The 25,391-nt window shown below is 36.4% G+C and overlaps 1 protein-coding gene across 2 annotated transcripts in view; it reads left to right on the top strand.

Annotated features, from left to right (window-relative positions):
* The window catches only part of PDE4B (phosphodiesterase 4B), a 486,031-nt gene that overhangs the window by 77,296 nt on the left and 383,344 nt on the right, over positions 1–25,391 (top strand). Inside the window, exon 1 of one of the 2 annotated variants that reach the window (XM_060139827.1) lies at positions 9,360–9,604. The exons of the other annotated variant lie outside the window; for it this stretch is intronic. Within the exon in view, the coding sequence (XP_059995810.1) occupies positions 9,369–9,604 (236 nt within the window). The 5' untranslated portion in view covers positions 9,360–9,368. Of the gene's footprint in view, positions 1–9,359; positions 9,605–25,391 lie in introns of those variants that run through there. 2 annotated transcript variants of the gene reach the window in all.

Below are 25,391 nucleotides of genomic sequence, written 5' to 3'. Positions count from 1 at the left end.
GTCCAGTGACAGATGAATAAAGATAATGTGGTATACACACACACACACACACACACACACACTGGAATACTACTCAGCCATAAAAAAGAATGAAATAATGCCGTTTGCAGCAACATGGATAGACCTAGAGATTATCATACTAAGTGAAGTAAGTCAGACAGAAAAAGACAAATATCATATGATATCACTTATTTGTGGAATCTAAAAAATATGATAAAAATGAACTTGCTTACAAAACAGAAACTGACTCAGACATATAAAACAAACTTATGGTTACCAAAGGGGATTGGAGGGGGAGATAAATTAGGAGTTTGGGATTAAAATATACACACTACTATGTTTAAAATAGATAAACAACAAGGGCCTACTGTATAGCACAGGGATATACTCAATATCTTGTAATAACCTATACTGAAATGAACAAACAAAAACAAACAAACAAAAAATAAATTATGGCCTTTACTCTCTAAGAGCATAAAATATTTTGTGTGGCACATACATACAAGAAAGGAATTGTAAATCTGATGCTGAAGCTTTCTCAGAAAGTGTACTATCATGCCAGTGATGACTTACTATTATATGTATAGAAAAAAAGATTCTTCAAATGCAAAATAAATTTAAAAAGTTAATTAAAATAATTTAAAAACTGATTAAGGCAGATAAAATTAAAATTGCATGGAGCTTTTTAGAATTGTGATTATGTTAGATTATGTTAGTAACAAGTGTGCAAATTTCAAGCAATAACCCAGGCTTACCAAGGAAAATAGGCAATCATATTCTTAGCACATAGTACCTACTCAGTAAGTGTATCTTTGAAGAGTGTATGAATTAGTAGAAATAATAGAGAGAAGTAAAGAGAAGGAGCAAAAAGATCAGGTTTCTTTAAGAGGTATTCATGGTGCCACAGCTGGCAGTGGGGAAAGAAGATACAGATTGAGAGGCTAGGAGATGCAGAATGGGAGTCACCTAGAGTCCATTTCTAGAAGGGGTTCTTTCAATAGCCACAAAAAGCATGAAACCTTCTGCTGTGCCTTGATGATAAGTTACTGCCCCCCGCCCCGCCCCACTGCCTTGCCCCAGTGGTGGCATGGAGGACTAATCACTGCAAGAGTGAGCTTTGAATATGGGCCAAGCTGCAAGCCCCAAGAAGCAAAGAAACAGCAAAGTCAAGAATGTAAACATTGGGGGCTTTGGAAAGAGCACTGATTAATTAAAAGTGTTATAAACTATAAAATCAATTTGAAAATTTCAGATTTTGTAACTAATGTTACTGCTTGTACTACTGCTGATTTGTGGGTTCCACATCAACAGATTTAATCAACCACAGGTTGAAAATATTTGGAAAAAAATCAGAAAGTTACAGAAAGCAAAACTTGAATTTGCTGCATGCTACCAACGATTTACACTATTTACGCAGCATCTACATTGTATTTAAAACTATTTACGTAGTATTTACATTGTACTAGGTATCATAAGTAATCTAGAGATGATTTAAAGTATACAGGAGGATGTACATAGGTTATATGCAAATACTACAGCATTTTATATAAGGGACTTGAACATCTGCAGATTTTGGTATTGTGTGGGGTCCTGGAACCAATCCCCTGTGCATACTGAGGGACGACTGTGTTCTATTAAAGGTCTGGTTCCAGGCGAGTTGGGAGTAATCACATTCCATTTTGTTTCAACCACTGAATACAGCTTTAAATCCTGGATAAAATGCGTGGATTGCTATTTGAGAACTCTGAAAAGTAAATACTAGTGGGCAGATTGGGGAAGAATACGCAATTGTTAAAAAAGAAACAACCTAACTAAAAAATGGGCAAGAATCTTGAACAGATACATTACCAAAAAGGATATATTGATGGCAGATAAGCACACAAAAAGATAATCACATTAACCATTAGGGAGATATAAAGTAAAATCAGCATGAGATACCACTACACATCTATTAGAATGGCTAAAATAAAAAATAATGAAAAGAGGTGCTGGTGAGTCTGTGGAGCAACTGAGAACTCTCATAGAGTGCTGATGGAAATGCAAAATGAAGCAACCATTCTGGAAAACAGATTGACGTTTTGTTGTAAAGATGAATGTACACTTTCGCATGAGCCTGCAATCCTACTCCTGGGTATTTACAATAGGGGAAGGACAGCATATATTTATAGAAAGACCTATACATGGACGTTTATAACAGGTCTATTCGTAATTGTCCCAAACTGGAAACAGCTCAGTGTTCTTCTATGGATGAACAAACTGTGGTACATCCATACAGCAGAATACTATTTGGCAGTAAAAAGGAATAAGCTATTAATAAATGTAACAAAATTATAGTGACGGAGAGTAGATTAGGGCTTGCCATCTTTTAGGAGTGGAGGAGAATATGACTATAAAGGTACAGCACAAGAGAGATTTTGGGGGGTGACAGAACTGTTCTGTATCTTGATTGTAGTAGTGGTTACATGAAGCTATACATGTGTTAAATTTCATAGAACAGTGCACCAAAAATGTTAATCATATTGTATGATACATTTTAAAATAAAGCAAAGGAAATAAAAGAGTAGCCAAGGGAACTTTACAAAATATATATATATATATATATATATATATATATATAGTGTGTGTGTGTGTGTGTGTGTGTGTGTGTGTGTGTCACGCGGGCCTCTCACTGTTGTGGCCTCTCCCATTGCGGAGTACAGGCTCTGGATGCGCAGGCTCAGCGGCCATGGCTCACGGGCCCAGCCGCTCCACGACATGTGGGATCCTCCCGGACCGGGGCACGAACCCGTGTCCCCTGCATTGGCAGGCGGACTCGCAACCACTGTGCCACCAGGGAAGCCCCCAAAATATATATTTTATTTAAAAGTGTTTGCTACAAAGCTCAGCATGCTTATATAAATATGTCTCCAGTCTTGAATTTTACATATGCTAATATTACAGTGTTAATGATATGAAATATTTATATGAAATTAAATTTGAGTTAATTCTTAACACTAGTCACTCTTGGTAGATAAAATTCTGTTTTCTTAATTTTGAGTCAAAAAGCCATCATTATTAATGTTACTGAATTTAAAAAATTTAATATGAATAGATTTAAAATTAACAAAATGTGTAATAAGTAAACAAATCTTGAAATTAAGTGAGCCAATCTTGATCTAACCCACTATTCTGGAAATATTTTCCATATTGATATGTATTCTGTACCCTTTTTAGACTCATGCAATTAAAATATTAATTTAGGAAAATTTTGTTTAGCTTGCAAATGTATACTTAAACAGAAAATGGATCCCTGAAAATTATTCTCTTTTTAAGAGCAGTGGAATGAATTTGACTTAATTTTCATGTGTGCTGTACTCTTTCTATGATCTCTGTAGTATCATAATTAATTGGTCTTACAGAGATAATTATTTACATTTAAAATTTTAAACAGTAGATTAATACTATACCATTTTTTCTTACATGTTTCATAGAAGACTGCTGACAGGGTGGAAAGTAACAAAAAGATGAAAGCTCATTTTAGAGAAAGAGGTTTTCCCAAATGTGCCTTTGTACTTAACATATATGTCCCTAATATCGTATTCATTTGAAATCACCCTTTAAGGTAATTTGCTGACAGGCTAGTATTATCTTTGGGAACTGGAGTACCCTCTTTTGATGCAGATTTTAAAACACCAAGGGAAGAGTTTCTCTCCTTGCATATAGGTATCTGACTCATCCTTGCTAATATATCTTGATGTTAACAATGACCTGAGAAACAAAGAGAGGAGCTCCCTTAGTTTTTTTTTGTCTCTGCAGTCTCCCTTCATAGAATGTGCCTTGTGAAAGAAGCACCTAATTACTCTGCCAAAACCAGAAAGCAGTATGAAGAGAGGGCATAGCAAGTCTGTCCTGCCTGTATACCACCAAATGAACAGAGATTGCAATGCATAGGTATTCTGCTTTTGCATTGCAGTGAGGATATTAATAATAATATAATAATGATGATAATGATAATAATAATTTTTTAAAGAACAAAGAAATGCTAGTTAAAATGGCAAAACATAGCCAAATGGCTATGATTTAGGAAGTTCATTTTGAAATCCTGTGTAAGATCAAGTATAAGAAGTTAGGATATTGACTGAACTAGCTTTCAAGACAGAAAGAAAAATCTGAGACTAACAGGAGAACATGATTTGGGGCAGAACCTTAATTTTCTATTCATATTTTCCATCAATAAATACTAATCAATCAAGATGCAATCTCAGGCTCTGGAGATACAAAGATAAGTAAAATATTGATAGCTTAGGTCCTTAGAGAGCTCATAGGTTAGTTCAGGAGACAAATGAAAATATGTACCATGGTATACTATGAAACATTCTGAGAGATGAATCCAGTGCTTGTGGAGTACATTAGGCCATTGTGTGGGCTTCTGCTCTTACTCTGAGTGTAATGTGGAGCCACTGAAGTGTTTTTGTTTCTTAAATAGGATAATCTCTGAGAACTTTATGATACCATGCTCAAGCTTTTAGAGTACAGGCTTCCCACTTCCTCTCTAGGATTCAGGTGACACTGAAGGTGGTTAAGGCTAAAACTGATCTTTCTGGAACATCAGTTTACTAATGATGAGTAATTAATTGTATCATATGGATAAAAGTGAAGCCTTCATATCATCGTATAAAAATAACACGCTAGATAACTTCAGACTCAAAGCATTTAGTACTTGTGAACATACACTTCTAGTGACATGACTAGACCACCCTAGTAGCCTGCATTCCCTCTGCTGTCTCATTAGGTATCTTCTGTTATAAAAAGCTTGGTGTAGGATCAACTCCTTAAATGCTATGCAATTTTGTGTCTTGATATTCTCATTGGAAAATGGGCAAAATAACATGCATTCGGTCTACAAAATTTAGTGAGTATCCACTCTGTGCCAAACTCTGTTCCATGTTCTAGAAATGAACAAGACTCAACCCAGCCCTAAAAGACCTCATGGTTTAATACTAGGGAGAAGTCCAACAAGCATTTCAATAGCACTTGTCTGATATGTTTGTAATGAGAACCAAATGAAACAACTTATTAAAAATGCTTACAATAATATCTGGCATCCAGGAGGTATGCAATAAATGTAAATTCCTTCTTTATAATCTCTTAATTCTTAAGAGTAGTCAGCTAATTGTTCTTCTCCAAGATGGCTAGACAACTATTAATATTTTCATTCAGTTGAATGTTGTCTTTTCTTCAATCATGTTAGAATAATTCTCTAGTTCCATTTCTGCTAACTGAAATAGAGAAATTGGGATGAGTTGCTGTCTGTGGTGAGTAGGGTATTCTGTTGAAAGAGGCAACAGTTGTTTCTTGCTGTTCTGTATTTACTTACTACTTTGTCTGACTGAAGGAAGAGCTTGTGTATTTTCTACTCAATTGAGTAGAGCCTAATGGCGGTGCTCAGATGGTGTGTTGTTTTAAATAAAGAGAACTGAATAATGATATAAATAAAGATACAATCCACAGTAATTTAACTGTTAATATTGACAGTCTTAAATCTGTTCCTCTTTAAAAAGAAACTTCTGAATAAACTCTCTTTTCAAATCTCTAGCTTTGTATTTACAGTAGATGTGAGCCATGTTATATTGCATTTAATACTGTTATGTATAATATTATTGCACAGAAACAGTAGTTTTATGCCTTTAAAATACTTTAGTTTTATAAGAACAGTTAGTTAAAAATTAGTCACTCAGTTCAGAGGAAATATATTCCAAGTTAACTTTTAAAGTCTGAAAAATATTGAATATAAAAAGAGTACAATTATTTTCACTTAAAATAAATTGATTACAAAGCTGTTACCTTTAAAAAAACATTTTAACTATTATAATACTTGCACTGTAAGTTTATCATTTTGTTTGGCTGAAATTAATTTGCTTTCCATTTCAATTTAATGAAAAATCAACGTTTTGATTTGTCCATAATATTTATACATAATACATTATTGACTGTTATTGACCATAAAGCTCTATTCAGATCCTTGAATGATACTTTATGATGATAATTCTTGATTCTTGTTGCTTTGACAGGATGTGGATACCAGGAATTTCATTATTTAAAATTGAGACCTAGCTGTAATTGGAATTCTCAAGTAATTCCCAAGGTGAATTATCTGCACATTAATAAATTGACTCAGTTACTCATTTCTCCCTTTGAGGAGAAACAGCTAAGCATTATGTGTGGACAGGAGGGTTTTCACTATGGTTCTTTAGCTCCTTCCGAGGCACTCAGAAGGGCACAATAACTCATTTGCTTTCTTCTTGGCTTTTTCTCCTGTTCTCTGGCTCTCTCTCTCAAAACAGTATATTCTTTGCTAAACTAAACTTTGCTAAACTATTTGCTTTTACTGTGCTTTTGTTTTACATTTTCTTAGATACCATCTCCTGTTTTTTACCGTCTATATTCATCTTTGATTTCAATATTTAACACAGTATCAAGTTTTTCTATAGTATTTTGACTCTAGAAACAAACTTTTGTGCATATATCTGTAAACATGCATTTCCTTTTCTTAGAGGTAACTAATTCAGACTTTGAAACAGTCTGGTTATCTTTTTTTTTTTTTTTTGCGGTACGCGGGCCTCTCACTGTTGTGGCCTCTCCTGTTGCGGAGTACAGGCTTCGGACGCACAGGCTCAGCAGCCATGGCTCACGGGCCCAGCCGCTCCGCGGCATGTGGGATCCTCCTGGACCAGGGCACGAACCCGTGTCCCCTGCATCGGCAGGCGGACTCTCAACCACTGCGCCACCAGGGAAGCCCAGTCTGGTTATCTTTTAAGTTTTGTATTTCAATTAGCTGTCTTTGGTATTCCTAAATGTTATTTAGAGTAGGTAGAATTAACCGACTTTACATATTTTTGAGAATTCTAATTCTTAGGATGATTCTCAAAATTTCTTTAACTGGGACATTGGCTGTCATAGTAGGCAAAGAGAGAATAATGTGAAGTGTCACATAATGTCACGTAAGTTGACAGTAAGAATTAGAAAGTAATTATAATAGTACTGCTATGCTGCTTTAGGTAAGTTTATGTCAACATTTCCTTATCTGAATCCCAGTTCACATACTAAATCTGGGTGGTGAAATTTGCCATAATTTTGAGAGCCATTATTTTTAAAAATCCCTAAAATGCTTATAGTGTTTTGGCAGCCTTAAAAAGTGAATAAGACTTCAAATTGCTATTTCATTTTTTTGCAAATAAGTCACTCTGAATATTGGCAGGTTCATATATTCTCACATTCCAGTTTTATATCCCATTATTGTTGGAAGAAAGTCCTAGCTTTGTTTTCATAATGCAGTAAATAATAGATAGCTTTAACTATATTTTCTCTCATGACATTACTAACAATTTATTCTCAAATAGAGCAGTTAAAATATCTTCAAATATATAAAGTGCGTGTGCTAGGGCTTTGCTGGACAAAATGACTATGTTGACCTCTCTTATCATATAACGTAAGAACATTCAACTGGGAATCAGAAAGCCTTGGTTTTAGCGTTTGCTCTAATGTCAACTACAAACAGGACTTTGGACAAGTCACTGAAGTTCTCTATGTCTGTTTCCTTGTCTTTAAAATCAGGAGCCAAACAAGGTGATTACTGGGATTCACTCAAACTTTAAAATTCCATGACTTTGCCTTTGTTCATAATATATTTTAGGGTACTGTTGCAATACTTATATCCTTCCAAGGCAGTACCTGTAAACTTGGAGTTTAAGTCCTTCCTATTAAGTTTAAACCATTTCCCCCAAGGGCTAGAGTGGGGTTTATTTTTTCCTATACACAGGTCATTGTCTGCTCTTATTCAGCCCTTTAGATATTCAGCCAGAGTATATGACATATGTAAATGATTTTATAAAGGTGGAAGTTCTCACGCCTTAGAGGAAAAAATGAATTTCTTGCTTTTTCACTGAAGTCTTACTGTGAATCATTCCTAGCTGTCACTCACATTGACTAGCCCCAGTTCTGTTTTGCCAAATTTGTGTGAGATCAGGCTGGCCCTGGTAGTAGACATTGCAGGTACAGAATTTCACAGCATCTGTACACTTCGAGCACTAAAATATTCTTTTTACTTCTTTTAAAGTGTAGAAGCTGCATGCCAGTATATTTCTAAATGATATTTCAGGTTACAGTGATCTGATTTGGAACTTGAGACATTTTTTTGGACTCCCCTGCCCATATGTCTCACTGGCATGCCCTTGTGAACCAAGTACACACGCACTAGCAAGTAAAGATACCCACACACAGACACTGTTGTGTACATCTACCTGCACGTGCATGCGTGCACACACACATGCATGATGCTTGACTTTGGACCCTGCAGGTGTGATGGGGAGCATTCATCTCTCCTGGTTGTTACCTCCATTTCCATTCTAGGGAATTTTGACTTTCAGAAGTGACTTTACATCTAACAGAGAGTGGCTGCTGTGGGCACCTCAGGGACAATGAAGTTAAGCAGAAGAATGAGGGCAATTTTTATTGGATTAAAGATTAGTCTTTAAATTCCTTAGGGGAATGAACCAAATCTAATGTTTTCCAGTTAGCTGACACTTTCTATAGGGATGTGGTTTGGGATCTTTTGGAGGGGAGAGGGAAAAAAAAAAACTTCAGCAAATCAGCTCTTTCATTCAGGAATGGAATTTGGGGTGGGGCTGTTTTAGCTAGGCTTTTTGACAATCCCTGATTTAATGTTTTCACTGATGATGAGCGTGGCTTCACAAATGTGAAAATCTGGGCAATGGAGGGTGTTGTTGAGGGGGAAACAGAGTGCAGTTGTTTAAATAGTCCTGGGCCAATAAGCATTTGGTAGGTGGAGTTACTGTTGTGTGCATTACAGAGAAAGATAATTCTGAATGAAGACTTTAAACATCGCACGTGCTGGATGGGCTCTGGTTCTGCTCTTTGTGCAAACAAAAATAGGTGACTGGGCTTTGCTTACTATCCATTAGTGGATGCAGCATGTTTGAAAAGATTTTTTTTAAAAAATACATGCAAAGGATTTATCAGAAGCCCTCATGAATATTTCATGAGTTGATATATTCAGCTGAATGAATTCAGCGAGTGTCAGTGTGTAGCTTGCAGACAGACCTCATCCACAAGGAGGCTACTGACATAGGAAGCACTTTGGCGCATTTTCAGAGGCAAAGCCAGGCTGATAAAGCTCCTTGTGACAGGCTGACTTGCCATTCTTCGATTATGCAGTTCTTGCTCTAAGCAGCTCCTACACTGGAGCCACAGCTTCCTAAATTAAACTGAGAACAGTTTGCAGACTTACCAGCCTCCTAACCTGCAGCTGTGTCTCTGCTATGTTTGAGGTTTTTGTTTTGGATGGTGAAAGCCAGCACTCCATATAAGACATGACAGCAAAAGATTCTTCAAAAGAACTTACTGCTTTTGAATCTGAGGTTTACATAAAGACTTTCAAGGAGCAAATGCACTTAGAACTTGAGCTTCCGAGACTACCGGGAAACAGACCTACATCTCCTAAAATTTCTCCACGCAGTTCGCCAAGGAACTCACCATGCTTTTTCAGAAAGTTGCTGGTGAATAAAAGCATTCGGCAGCGTCGTCGCTTCACTGTGGCTCATACGTGGTAAGATGGGACTTGGAGGTGTCTGGAGTGCTTTTCATTAGCAACAGTGATTTAGAAATGTAGCAAATAGGACATTTGAATTTTGTTCATAATACAGAACACATGTGTGAGATGAATGGCGAGCAGGTCAGCTGAAGAATACATAGTGCTCTGTGCGTTAATATCACTGTGCCACTAGCTGTTTCCAGATAAAATGAGCCTCTCACTGTAGAGAGTCTTTAAAATTACTGCTTTAAAAAAAAAAACACCTAGCTAATTCTAGGGCAACCGAGTATTGAAGGAGTTATAAAAATTCAGTTTTGTTGTTTAATCTCTGTTGAGGTGATCGCTGACTTTTTTGTGTGTATCTTGCGGTTGTTGTTGATGATGTTTTTTAATAGTATATTTTTGGTACAGGGATAAGTGATTCAATCTTAGTTTGGATTCATTTCTTGAGACAATGTATAAAGTCAAACTTAATTTACAGCATTGCCATTTTTTGTAGTATGTAAACTAGTGGTTTTGATTTATCGCCTCTATCTTTACAGTACTTAAGGCAAGGGAAAACTAAGTTCCCACTTCTGAAATTACATGGTTAATTAATTTTATTTATGATTCAAATTGCTATTATCTTTAAGAAATTCTTGTTGTAAAGAAGTGACATAAAATTTATAGATAATAATAAATAAATTCCCAATTTACTTGGGAATGCCCAAGTAAATTCCAGAACCCTCTGTAAAAACTGTATTGAGGCTGCCACCTTTAATATATATGTTATGTACAAGAGAGTAGCTTCCTTAAACCAGTATAATAACCGAATACAGGGAAAAGCACAAAAGAAATTTTAAAACTTTGGTAGGCCTTTTCAGATTTCTTTGAAGGTTATATTTTCTTTCAGATTAATATACCTTTCAAAATTGGGTACCTATAATTTTTATTTACCAGGGACCATAGCAGTGCAGGGAGCTATTACCTCTTAAAGACATTTCTAGCACAGGGATTTTGACTGCATACTAGATTGCCAACCAACATTATAAACTGAGGATATCTGGTTTTCAAAAATTAATATTTACTTGAATTCTGTGTTTTTACTCGTCTGAAATGTTTGTCTGCCTAATCTACTGCATAGTATATTGGCAAATTCAAGTTACCCCTGGAAATATGTAACTTGCCTTTGATGGACACCACATGTTAAATCCAGTACACATACTTTACCTAGCTAAAAATGATATGGTTATTTTTGTTTTCTGACAATGCACTGTTGTTCACATAATTGCTTTATTGGGAAACATTTTTTGGTCATCTTTTTGATGAGTTAAATCTTATTATTTAATTGTAATCTCATATTTGTAGAGTCCACGTGGTTAGTTTTTCAACACCTACCAGTGGTAGCATTTAATAAATAGAAGGTTTATATATAAGTATGTAGTGATTTGAGGAAGTCTTCTGTCTCATGATTTACCCCACCCCTAATGTGTGTGTATTTTCACATAGTTTGCTAAGTAGTGTAACTGAATAGGAGAAGGTATATAGGTATATTGTTAGTTAGTTCTCATAAAAGGAATAAAGGTGAGAAAACATATACTTAGATAATAGACTCATATGTTTTACTAGTTGGGTTAATAATTTGACAAGAAGGATACTTAATTTTAAATAACTGATTTTCAGATAGTGGTAAATCTTCATAAAACCTTGGTAATATTTCCTTATGTAGAGTTTCTGAATATAATAACATGACCTTTCTTTTACTTAGAATAGATTTTTGATGTGCTAGGAAGGTAGAGCTATAAATACTGAATTTTTCTTTTCAAAAGAACCCAAATTTTAAAATGACTAAAGAGCCAATTTCACCCCTGCATTATACAAATTTTCTTGCAGCACATTACACAAAGAACAATTAAATGGTATTTGAGGTAACTTATGCTATTAAAGTGATCTTTTTCTAGCTAAGTTAAAAAAAATTTTCTGCAAATTGCTAAAAAACAAAACACATGACTTTAGTGTGATGTACCATAATATAGGTTTAAAGAATCCACTAACCACCAAACTTATAAAATAACTTTAATTATGACCATGATTCATTTTCACCCGTTTTTACCTACCAACTCACACACTCTTCTTCTTCTGTTTCTTAGAAAAGTTGTATCACAGTTTGTTTTAACTCCTAAGGCTATATTTATTTCTGTTGTTTTATCTGAGTGCATGTTTAATATTTTTCAGATTTATTTTCATGAAACATTCAATGAAAATTTCTTTTCATAAAATACACACATATGTATTTGAATAACTTTTTCACTAATCCTAAAAATTATGTGCTCCTGTTTTTAAGCATCATATGTAATTTACACAAGGAAATAAGAGCATAAGTACTTTATTTTTGCCTCTTTGTCATGATGAAATGTAACCATTCTTTCACGATCAACAATTGGTATTTTCCAAACCTTGCATTTAAGTTAGAAATTCCAAGATATGCACTTAGAAGTCTCCAAAAACATGTTATTACTTTACAGTAGATATCTTTGAAGAAGACTGGATTGTTTTGATTCCAGCATTGAAATTAAAGTAATTTTCATGATGAAGCTAAACAATGCAGAGGATGCAGTTTATATCTAAACCCACTGAACATTTTTTTTTTTTATCTTCAGTTATTTGTAGGTTTCATATGTTGGTCAGATGAATGTGTAGTTCTGGTTTTGAAAACCCAAGTTATGATGAAGTGTGGATTAATGGTAGAAGATTTAAGAAACACTTGTGAAATACTGACTCTGGGATTATTTTTAAAATATCTGACAAATAGTAAATATTCAATGTGTTGTCACTAATCAGAGTATTTACGCAATCCTAAATCTGGAAGGAATTTGGGTGATTATCTCATTGCTTCCTTTTACCCTTGAGCAGGACCACAATTGCTCCATCTTTGACATATGGGAATCTGGCCTATTTTTAAGACTCTGGAGAAAGCAGTTCTATAACCTCACTTAGTACACAGTCTTACTACTTCATAGTCCAGGTATTGAATTATATATGTATTTTATATATATATATATATATATATATGTAATTTTTGGGGTCTTCAATGGATATAAAGAAAAAATTTATAAGAACTTGCATGAAAATAAAGATCATTATTAACCAGTCCCAGGATTTTTTTTTCAGTCATCATGTATAATTGAGCACTGCTGTGAGCAAGAAAAGTAAAAAATGCTGATACGATCAGCATGGATTCCAACATCTACTATATTTTAGGTTCTTTACTAGAATATTCACATGTATTATCTCATTTAAGTTTCATTTGGAGGATAAGAATACTCTAAATTTGTGTTCTTTTCAATGTTGCTTGCTGCAGATATAAAAATGTTCTGAATTGCTTTAGCTTCTTCCAAGTATTTCTACTCCATTACTGATTATTTTGACTCTGTACCATTATCCCAAATTTCTAATTTCTTCTTTGAATTCTGAAACCAAGAAGTGGACACCAAACTCCACGTTAGCTGAAATGAGACAATATAGATAAAAAACATATCCTACACTGCAAAGTGTCAGTGGAATGTTGAGCTTTGATGAGTGGGGAAATTAATGCCAGAGTCCTTAAGGTCGACATATTATTGATCCCTAGCCCCAAATCAGGGGTGATGACTCCTGAGACATAACCTTATCTTCCTTGTCTTATGGGGCCTGCTTGTTCTTGACTGGCACTTACCACATGGTGTTCAGCCTTGTCAACCTTCTTTCCTTTGCTCACGTTCCAACCTCAGTCATCAGTTGTCCTCCATTATCAGCAAGCAGCATGATGCTCTGTGATGGAAGCTACTGGTGATGGTCCTGAGTACAACCCAGGCCTACCACACTGCTCTTTTTTTTTTTTTTTTTTTTTTTGCGGTATGCGGGCCTCTCACTGTTGTGGCCTCTCCCATTGCGGAGCACAGGCTCCGGACGTGCAGGCTCAACAGCCATGGCTCACGAGCCTAGCCGCTCCGCGGCATGTGGGATCCTCCCGGACCGGGGCACGAACCCGTGTCCCCTGCATCGGCAGGCGGACTCTCAACCACTGCGCCACCAGGGAAGCCCCCACACTGCTCTTGAAGAGCAGATGGATTGGTGAGCACCACTCTGTCTGTCTGTCCCTGCTTGCGCATGGTATATGCTTCACAGAGGACAATATGCTTTCAGAGTTAGTATTAGAAAGACGACTTAGGTTTTTCTTCCTTTTCCCCATTTAGTTCTACCTGTACCTTGGAAATATTTCCTCATTTTATCAAAGGTTCATGAAATGTGCACTTTTGTGCCTCATATTTGACCACAAAAGTATTAAAAGGCATAGTTCATACTCTAAAGGAGCTTACCCTTGACAAGACAAAGCTAGAATAACTGGAGAAGAGTAAAATGAAAGTGATGAATAGTATATGCTTAACCTTTCTCTGAACCTTTAAGCACATTTACTGTCTTACACAATTTAGTCCTAGTTTGTTAGCTAAATCTACTAAATCTGTGCATTGTGTTATTCTTAAATTTCCTTGAATTATTTCCTGGCAGTATTGGACATTTTTTTATTTTATTTTATTTTTTTGCGGTACGCGGGCCTCTCACTGTTGTGGCCTCTCCCGTTGCGGAGCACAGGCTCCAGACACGCAGGCTCAGCGGCCATGGCTCACGGGCCCAGCCGCTGTGCGGCATGTGGGATCTTCCCGGACCGGGGCACGAACCCGTGTCCCCTGCATCGGCAGGCTGACTCTCAACCACTGCGCCATCAGGGAAGCCCTGGACATTTTTTTGAGAAATATCTGTCTTTAAATATTACTGATTCAACATTTGATTGAACAAAACATTTGTTGAGGGCCTACTATGCTCTGGGCCCTACTCTGGGAGATACAAAATGAGAAAGATAGAGCACTTGCCTTCAAAGAATGCATATACCCCCGGAAGACACACTTATGCATTAATAATTAATCAATAGTGTATAAATAATGCTGTTGAAGAATAACACTCAACTTGTCATAAGAGCAGCAGAAGAAATAAATACCGCTAGAAAGTGAGTCAATGTGTTGGGGAAGGTTTGGAGAGGAGATGACATTTGTAGAATGAATAGGAGTTTTTGAGGAGTGGGCAGGAGGGCATTTTTTTTTTTTTTTTTTTTTTTTGCCAAAGAAACAATAATAGGAAAATTCCATCAGCAAATAACAGTAATAATAGCTCACACTTATTTTGGTGCTAAAAATGCATCTGGCATTGTTTTAAATATATTCGCTTATTTTGTGCTATAAAAGGCCCATGAGTTATATACTGTTACTTCCATTTTATCAGAAAATGAATGAAGCACAGGGACGACAAGTAAGTTGCGCAGGATTACACGGCAAATAAGGGGCTGAGTTGGGATTTGACTCAGAGCATGGGGGAAGGTGAGCAAAGTTCATTGGAGTTACAGCCTAAAGTGCAAGGTGGGAGAGATAGGAAGTCAGACTCTGCCTATAGATTGCAGCCATACCCTAGGGCTTCCAATGTCACGAACTTGGGGCTTTATTCCATCATCAGTGGGGAGCCACTGCAAGATTGTGAGAAGGGGATTGCCATAAATAGCTTTTACTTTGGAACGATGTTTTGCACTCCATTGTGGAGAGTGGATTGGAAGATGAGAGGATTAGAAGGAGGGGGAAAAGGGAGAATGTGCATTTGAGAGATAATGACTTCTAATTATTGTGTATATCCCAAAACATCGAAAACTGCTTATGACATTCTTTATGACTTAAATTATGGTTTATGGAAGCTGGGAGGGAAGTATGTAAATTTGGTATCCCTTGCATTTATCACCTCCAGCATGATGCTGTGCATAGTTCTAGTTGATGCACTACTTCCAAATGTATCAATCTTAGCGAAGGTGCTTGGGAGGATGGGTGCATCTGGGGAAAACCTAGTAGCTCAGTCCTCATTTACTAGGGGTGCTTTGTGTTGTGTTTTGTGTATAATCCTGGTGAGTTTTTTACAAAGATTATTTTAGTCCACAGTCTGAACTCAATGCCAGTGGAAATCTATGCCTCATAGCATGATTCTATTGCTTTAATCAGAGCAAGCATTCTCTCAGTAATGCAAGTCTATAAATGGTATTTTCCTGGCCTTTTAGTGTCTGCAAGTCTTCAATATATTGGATTTTAAAAATACTTACTGGAAAAAGGGCTTTGTAAGGTAATGATGACAACCCCCCAGGACACACACCGGAAGGTGGCCCAGCAGGCATGCCTGCTGCCCACCTGCTAAAGTCTAAGCCCTTTTGTGAAATTCCATTTGCTTTCTTTTCCCATTCTTCCTTCTTTTGTTGTCTCCTAGTTTTTCTACTTGGATGTTTATGGTGCTTCCTTCTCTACCATCACTGTCAAGACGTCAGCAACATTATACTTGAGGCATTTAAATGATTCCCGGAAAAGAACCTAAAGTGCTTGCCATGATTTACAGGGCCCTACATTATCTGGCTCCATGCTACCTGTGACCTCATCTCCTATTCTCCAGCCACGTTAGCCTCCTTTCTGTTCAACAACCTTGCATGTTTCCACTTCCGGGACCTTACACTTAGTATTGCTTCTGCCTGGAAGTCTAGCTCCCTAGATGTTGACGTGGCTCACTCTCTCACTTCTATTCGGGCTTCTACTCAAATATCACTTGCTAGAGAGGCTTCTGCTGACCCCTCTGTCTAAAAAAGCACCTTTCCCTTTTTTGTCCCTTGTTCTGCTTTATTTATCTTCTTGGGTCTTATCATTACCTGGAAATACATTACTGGAAAAGACATGCTTCTTTGTTACGTTGTTTTTCTCTTCTATTGTATACCAACCCAGCAGAATTGCATGAAGGCAGGGATTCTGTCTTGTTTACTATATCCCAGGCACCTAAAGAAAGGCTGGCACTTGGTAAATATTTGATAAAAAATAAAAGAAAAAATGAATATTGTTCCTATGTTCTGTTCCTTATTCTTATAGCACTTTCCTTTAGCCTGTTATGAAGGAGGAGAAAAGGAAGCTTAGTTGATACTCTACAAGCATCCTTACTTCATCCATCTCTTAATAGTTGTGTTCCCTTTCTGCCAGTAGGGCTACTCTAACTTGCTTTCTATTTTGTGTTCTATGATACTGTAGATACAGGTTTAATTACAATATCTCACTAGAGGCTAAGTGTTTTACATGGTAGCCTATTTAATTAAGCCACTGTGTACAAATCATATTACCTAGACTGTAGTGCTGTAAAGTAAATATTTGTCTGTAGCACTGTACAGTTATTTATTTCGGTGTTCTTCATGTATCAAACAACGCAGCAGGTGTTTCAGCTCAGGGAAGCTCTACATATCTCTTAACTGTCTCAGTGGAAGTGTTGTACAGAGGAATATATTTGTTATTTGGCCTTTAACATATCTGCATATTATATATTAGAATGCTTAATTATCGATATTTTCCCACTGACGCAGCATCTAAAAAATATTGACACTGAGCTTTTGATAGAATTTCCCCGGGGAACTTGGAAGTAAGAGTCCATAACTTGCAGAGTGAGGAAATTGTGAATTAATAAACCTGTATTCTAGAAGAGACATCCTCAGGAGTGAAAATTTTCACTTGGTGCTGTCTCATTTTTTTCTGAATTGAGAGGTTGGGACCTCTGTCACTCCTAGTAATTTGTTTGACAGAGATATGTTTGAATCCCACTGTGTACTTTAAGTTAACAAAATAAAAGTAATTTGTTGACCTTCTCAGATTGCTTCTTGCTAGAACTTAGACATTTTCTCTTTGAGGGAGAATACGAATGACTACTTCTCTTGACCTTTTGTGGAAAAGAACACTTGTCACTCGGCATGCACCCCTGACAGGCCCGGCTTGCCCCCCTCCTCCTCCCTATACCCCTCACAACTCCAACTTCTGCAAATTACACAGATTGGAAATAAAGGGGTAGGAGTATTGTGGCTTCAAGGAAAACTGCTTTCAAACTGTATTTTGTGAAACATTAGTGTTCTTGGACCCATTTTTGGAATTCCTTGAAAAAATAAGATAGTGACGATCTTTTTCCTGGTCCCGGGTTCCAACAAAGAAACATGAATGAATCTAGGCTTGGAGAAATTTGGAAGAGTCACACACATAGATTCTGTAATCTCCAGATGCTTGAAAACCACCAATGTAAGAGATAAATGAGTAGATAGGGAAAAAGAATTCTGGGTAGCTGTGCTTGATAGAGTCATAGAAATTTCCAGACAATTTATAACATTAAGATTATATGCATCTAAGATGTCCAGGAATGGCAGCAGAATAAATGAGGAGGATAGACCTATCTGTGGGTCAAGGAGAGGTTACTAGTAGTGAAGATTTACAATTTCAGAAGGTTGAATAGTAGTACAATGAATACCCTCTACCTAGATTTACTGATTGTTAGTGTTTTTACATATTTACTCCATCTCTGTACCTCTCTCCATATATAAACTCTTATATATGTTTTCTTTAGTTTGAAGGCAGCACACTTAGATGGAAAGTATTAGTTTGGGATCAAAAAGAGCCTCATATTTTAAAAGTACAGAATTAATTATTTCCATTTCATCAACATGTTCTCATATAAAAATTTGAGTTTAATTCTTAATAGTTGACTAATATACTGACAAGTTATGAATAAGTTTGTGGGCCATTTTAAAAAGTAAACTATTGAAGCAGTTATAGTGGAGGGTTAGAGGTATCTATAATAGTTTATGACTTTTCCTGGTGATAAATTGTTGGTTTTAGGTACTTGAAACCATTTCTAAGAGGATAGATGTCTGTAGTATTCAATTTTTTCTTCCCCCCAAAAGAGATGTTATTTTTTTTCTAAAACTATAAAACTTGTATCATTAATATGGAATATTATATAATTTCTTAATATACTACACATGGGGTTCTATCATTATATAATTTAGTTGTTATCTTGAATTTTATTTTTACTGTTGATCTTTGTTTTATGTTACATTATCTGGAGTCAAGGAAGCTAGGTTGGGTTTCAGTATTTTCTCTTGACTTGCTGTTGAAATTTTAGACCAGTTACTTATCTGTCTTGGACCTCAATTCCTTCATTTTCAAAGTGGAGAAAATAGCCTTATGTTTAAATATTTTCAAATGTTAATTTAATTTAAAAAATGTATTTACTATCTATCCCATTATCTATCTCCTAAGAAAATGTATTAAAGTACTAGTGGAATACTTCATGCATTATAAGTCACATAATAGATGCTACTGTTTAATTATCTTACCAAATCTCTAAACACACACAAACATTCACATTATTGTCAACCATGGCTGGTAAAGCAGAAATTATTTTTCATTATTTGAAAAGCATCAGTGGGTATGAAATGTGCTAATTTGAAAGAGTCAAAGTGCACTTGCATTTGTAAATAAATAATTTTATAATATTCACAGTGTGACCCTTCTACATACTGAGGAAACAAAATATCATTCACTTATTATCATGTGATAATCACATTTTAATGAACCAAGCTAAATTATATTGAAATGCATATCAGAAGACCCAATGTGAATAGCTTACATCCCCAATAAGAAACTTTATAGCCTTGTTTGGCTGCTATCACCAACATATTTGAAAAAGCCATGTGTTATCATATACTGTGCGAAAGAGACAGGAAGAAAAGCACTTTGAATTCCATCCACTTGCACCAATAAGCTTGAGAGGAATAAAAAAAAAAAAAGCATAAGAAGATGCCTTGTCTATTTCAGGATCCTACATATAAAAAGCCAATATAAGATTCAGTGAACAAATGCCTTGGAAAAATTCCAGTGTCATCAAAAACTCATTTTTCTCAAAATGTCTCCTTGCTACCCTTTATATTTCTGCACAAATTAATAAGCACAGACTGTTTGTCACAGTGCAGAGAATCGGAAAATGCTTTTGTGGCTTATTTGGGCCACAATTACCTCAGCAGTTTACACAGGAAACCTGTCTCTCACCATCAGAACGATTTAGGCCTCCTGAAGAGCAGTTTAGAAAGGCAGGACAAAGAAACTCAGGGATCCAAGTCTCTCTTGCTGGTGTCTTAAGAGCCCCAGACTTCCTTCTGAGAGGTTACCATTGAAATCCACATGCAGATGTTAACTTCCTGGGGATAACCATGGCCTTTGTCCTTACCTATCAGCCTGCTCAGCCAGGACTGAGCTCACCCAGAAAACAGGGTTGTGTCTCTAACATGCTCAAATTTACCAAAACAACATGGGACTTTAGGAAGCTGGGCAGTGCAAAGAGCACAGCATTTGAATCCTAACTCCACCTTTTACCAGATACTAGGTTTTAGGCAAACCATTTAACCTTAGTTCCTCTTTTCTCCATCTGCAAAATTAGAAAAATACTACTTGTATCTCATTAAGCCACTGTGAAGATCGAATGAAGTAATGTGTGTACAATGCTTAGCACAATCCTTGGCCAATGAGAGGTAACCAGCAGACATCAGTTCACAAATGTATCCAGAGCTTATGATTTCATATAACAATTTGTAATATATATATGTAGTAATATAAATTAAATATTTGATATGACATGGTTTAATTAAATAAGTTGTTATTGAGCAATGTTGTACATAATTAAATTCATTCTTTTTAGGCCACTTAGATATTCCTTAGTTTCATAGGCTAGTACATTATCTTAAAGCCCATAATAAGTGTTCTTACAACAGTAAAATAAAATTTAAAAAGAAAAAGAAATCACTCTACGTTATGGGGTTTAATCACTCTCATTTTTCACAGAGACAACTGCAAATGACTTTGGCCATAAAATGCTCTTTATTCTTTAAAATTCCAGTTACCTTCCTGAATTTGATACTTGTCTCCATTAGTGAAACTAGATGCTGATGAAACACTTTTTCTCTAAGTGAATTTAAATAAATTACTACTAAATTGAAAAAAATAATGTTCTTTTCGAAATACCAGAATGTCCCTGTGTTGTTTTCCCTAGTCAGTAGAATCTAACCTCCTAGTGATTTGTTTATGTAAGAAAGTTTATTCAAGAGAGGCAATGGGAAAAGAGCTTAGGACCTAGAGTCATAGACTCTAGACATGCATCCTGGCGCCACCACTTACAAACTGTTTTGCTTTGTTTTGTTTTGTTTTTTGAGCAGCGTAGGGATAGTCATTTAACCTTTTGGAATCTCAACTTCCTCATCAGTAAAGTATAGATAAAACAATTATTTCCCTATTCCTATATGATATTTATAAAATTAAATAGAATTGTTGAAAAGCACAAAGAATTGGAACCTGTTTTCTGAAAGAAGAGGAAAGATAAGTTTATAGGACAGAAAGTAACGATAAACTATTGCTAATGAGTACAAAATGCTGCAGGTGTATTTGGGTTGTATGTAAAGAACATCATTTTAATAAACATGATTAAATACCATGAACACTGCCTCACAAACATTTATTTTTCAGAAAGGGAGGAGTTTCTGCTCTATGGAACCACTTAAGGGAGAGACAGTGTGGAGAAAGGGGCTAGACTAAATGGTACCTTTGGGTCTTACTACCCTCATGGGTCTTTACATCACTTTCATGCTTCCTGCAGAAGGATAACAGAAAGCTCAGATAACCAATGTTCAGTCCAGTGCAAGTTGTATTTCACCTTTATCCAGATGACTTTACAGCATTTAAGTCAAATTGCTCTGTATTTCTTGGTCGTTTCCAAGAGTATTTAAGGATGAAAACAGAAATAAAGGTTATGGCTTCTTTTTTGACAAAGACTTCCTTCTCACATTATCATTGATCAGGTTGATTCTGTCTCTGAGCAATTGAAAGGCAGTAAAAGGTTATATCTTTAAGACTAGGAGCTCTGTTCAAGTGAATTTGTACATCATTGAAAAATGGCTATCCATATAAACTCAAACCTTTGCGACTGTGCAATAAAGTAAAGTACTTTTGGGCTTCAAAAGAATTATGCCAAGTTTCTGATTCTGTCTAAATTAATAAAAATAAGATTTTTAGGAACCTATCTGGTAACTGTAGATTAAATCAAGCAACTGCTTCATCTGAATAAAGCTTTGCAGAGTCTAATATTATGAAAGTGCTATCTTATTATGAAAGAGCTATCTTTATAAACACAGTACTTGCTCGGGATTCAAGGGATTTGGGTTTTAATGCCAGCTGCATCCAAAATGCCCAGTAAGCACATATGCATACATTTGTGGCTGGTAGCTTTTTTTTCAAAAGGGATTAATAATTACCTGCTCTACCATCCTTACTTTATGCATTATGGTATGAATATTGAACGCCAGTGTTTATAGAATGCTTTGGTTTTCTGCAAAGTAACTTGGCAAAAACGTTCAGATGGAAAAAAAAGGCTTCTAAGAAGTTTTATACGTATCAGATTTTCAAAAATGTGACTCGGCTTTAAAATGTATTAATGAATTTTATATTTTACGTGAACCCTAAAAATGCTTTTGCCAAGTATTTAGTACTCTGGAAGTTTAGATGTTTATGTTTAGAGTTTCTTAAAGCATTACTATATTTGTGTATGTTAGTCCTTTTTCAGTGGCTGAAAACCAGATAGACATTGCTTAGTGAATTAATTCTGATACGTGGCTTGCATTTTTACTTTTTATTGATTCCAATCAACAAATGTGTATTGTGGAATGATGCAAACATGATATGCTTTGCCATTAAGGCTCTTTTATCTAACCAAGGAGTGTATGTAATAATTTGGCATGTGAAATCATTTTATTTGATAGATTCTAGTGTTAAAAGTATACAAGTATAAAATATAGTGCTCTCTCATGACTACCAAGTGGTGTCAATCTGATTATGAAACTAAAGGTCTACAGAGCAACCGTGGTGCTCCCCTTTCCAAATGTCTGTGAGCCTTGAATCAGCATATGTTATGATGACTTATTTTCTTGAGCAGTTAATCAGTATTAAGTATAGTGAACTGTACCTGGGAATCTGATGTACCAGCAAGAGGTTGGGTATAAGCAGACTGCTGGTGTGAGCAAGCAGAAAATATGCTCCAGGAGAGAAAGGAACAAGACAGCAGTATTTTAATTTTTTAAATAAAAAATTGGGCAATAATAGAAAAGTGCTACCACATACACCTTATATCATTTAATCCTCACCTCTACTTACAGATGAGGAAACTGAGACTCAGGAAGGTCAACTGACTGATGCTGGGTAACCAAGCTACAAAGTGGTAAACCAAGAATTAGCCCATGTGTTCTGATTTAGAGTTACACATTGTACATATTGGCAAGGTCCACAGATTCAGCGGTGCTCCTTCACACAATCCACTCCACCCCCCTTCTTAACCCCCAACTCCCAACTCCTATGGGGAAACATCCAGAGTTATCATACTCTCATGTTCCCTTATTAAAAGCCTTCTCACAGTGAGGGCCTGACAAATTCATTCACACTTAAGCATAATTGACTCACGGGGTTTAATGTGTTATTCCATTTTAGCGAAATAAACATTAAACCAGACAAATTAATCTCTGAATTTGACACAATAGAAAGCAGAGGCAAAGGGAAGTATTTTGGAGGATGAAAGGGCATTTTCCAGTCCCCTCAAGGTCTGGGACACAGATGATGGGCTGAATGTCCCAGGCGTGTAGTTGTGTTTGCAAACCTCTCACTCATTCACTGAATTTACCACCTACCTGTTCCATGCCCATGTTTCCTGCCCTCCTTCCTATTTCTCTGTGTACCTGGTTAAGGCCAGCCTCTCCCCTCTCCCCCTCAATAGGCTTTGCTCTTGCACTTGTCCCTGCTGTCTTCTGCATCATCAGTTTTCCTTCCTATTTGATTATGTCTATCAGTCTATAGCTCTATTCTTTCAAAGGCCCTCTTTGACCCCATGAACCCCTCCATCTATTACCCTATATCTGTTCCCCTTTATAGCAGAACTCTCCAGAATAATAGTCTATATGTCTCTCTACATTTACTCTCCTCCAGGCCTTCTTTGAAAACTTCTAATCAAGTCTTCCCCTCACAACTCCACTAAGAGTGTTCTTACTGAGGTTATGGCATCCATGTGCCAAATCTAATGATCAATTAGCAATCCTCATCTTACTTAGCCCATCAGCAGCATATCATATAGTTGATTACTTCTTCTTTCTTGAAACGTTGCCTTCACTTGGCTTCCTGGATACTATAATCTCTCTCCTTCCTCAGAGGCTGTTCTTTCTCCATCTCCTCAGCTGGTTCTTCTCCCCAAATTCTAAACATTGGAATGTCCCCAGAGGAATGTGCCCTCTCTCTCTCTCTCTCTCTCTTTCTTTCTCTGTTTTGTCTACACCACTCCCTAGGCCAAGTATCTCAGACTCGTGACTTTAAATAATATCTGTATACTGATGATTCCAATTTGTATCTTTAGCTAGACTTCTGTGAACTCCAGACCTATGTATCTATCCAACAGCCTTCTTGACAGCTAAACCTGAGAATGTCCAAAACTGACGTCATAATTTTCATCCCCGACATCCCACCCTTGTTGCAATCTGTTTCCCAGTCTTCTCCATCTTGGGAAAATGCAATTCCATTTTTCTAATTGTTCACGCCAGAAATCTTGGAGTCTTCCATGGCACCTGGAATTTCTGGTATTTCACATTCCAAATGCATCAACAAATTCTGTCAGCTCTGCCTTCATAACGTCTCCAGAATCTGACCACTTCTCATCACCACCACTGCCGCCGTCCTGATCCAGGTCGCCATTATCTCATACCTGGATTATTAAATTAACCTCTTACCTGACATTCCTGCTTCTCACCCTTTCCTCCTTACAATGTATTCCCCACGCAGCTGCCACAGTGATTCTTTATAGCATGTGAGCGATTGTGCCACTCCTCTATTCAGAATCCTTCAAGAGCAGCCCATGTCACTCAGAGTGTGGATTGACGTGTATGTGCCATACCTGCAAGGCCCTGTTGGTTTCAGCTGATTAACTTCTCAAACTCCTTTCTCTCCCCACACCATTCCAGACACACTGATCTACTTGCTGGTCCTCAAACAAACAGTCTAGGCAGCATCCCTTATCAAAGCCTCCGCCTTTTTCTGTTGTCAGAAAACAACATCCCCCAGATATCTGTATGGCCTTCTTCCTTTTTTCAGATCATTGCTTGAATTTATCTCATTGGAGAGGATCTTCCTGACCACCGAGATAAAACCAATATAAAATAGCCTTCCTCCTATCCTTAACTCTGTTTTGATTTCTTTACAGTACTTATCCATACCTGATGTATAGCTCTACATCTTTGTCTGTATGTATATATCTACACGCACAACTATATTCATGTCCATATTTACATCATCTCTCTCTGCCTGTCATCTATCTTACTGTCTGCCTTTTCCCACTAGAATATAAACTCCATAATGACAGAGACTTTGTCTATTTTGTTCATTGCTAAATCTCCTAAACCCATAACACAAGCTAGCATATAGTAGACAGTTAATACATATTTGTTGAATGAATGAATGAACGAATAAAAAATGAATTGGGCAGACTGTTTGCATACCTTCCAGGTTTAAGCACTGAGCCCCCAAGTTGATAGGAGAGAGAAATGTGAACAGATAATTTAAAGTACAATGAGAAATAATTACTAAATAATTATAGTGATAAATAAAATAGTAAAAGTAACTGCCCCTCAAAGAAGCAATTTTATGTGCAAATATACATTTTTAAAATTAAAAAAATATTAAAATTTCACAGTAGATAAGTATGAGAGAGAGGAGAGAGAGATGCACAGGCATAAGGAAAATATATCGAACTTACAATGAAAAAACTTTAATTCCTATTCTGATTATATTGTTTACTAGTTGTATGATCTTAGGCAAATAAATAATCTAGT

This window comes from Lagenorhynchus albirostris, chromosome 2 (genome assembly GCF_949774975.1).
Source record: "Lagenorhynchus albirostris chromosome 2, mLagAlb1.1, whole genome shotgun sequence".
NCBI classification, from domain to species: domain Eukaryota; kingdom Metazoa; phylum Chordata; class Mammalia; order Artiodactyla; family Delphinidae; genus Lagenorhynchus; species Lagenorhynchus albirostris.
Note: the sequence above shows the minus strand (reverse complement) of the source record. Positions and strands in the feature narration are given on the sequence as shown.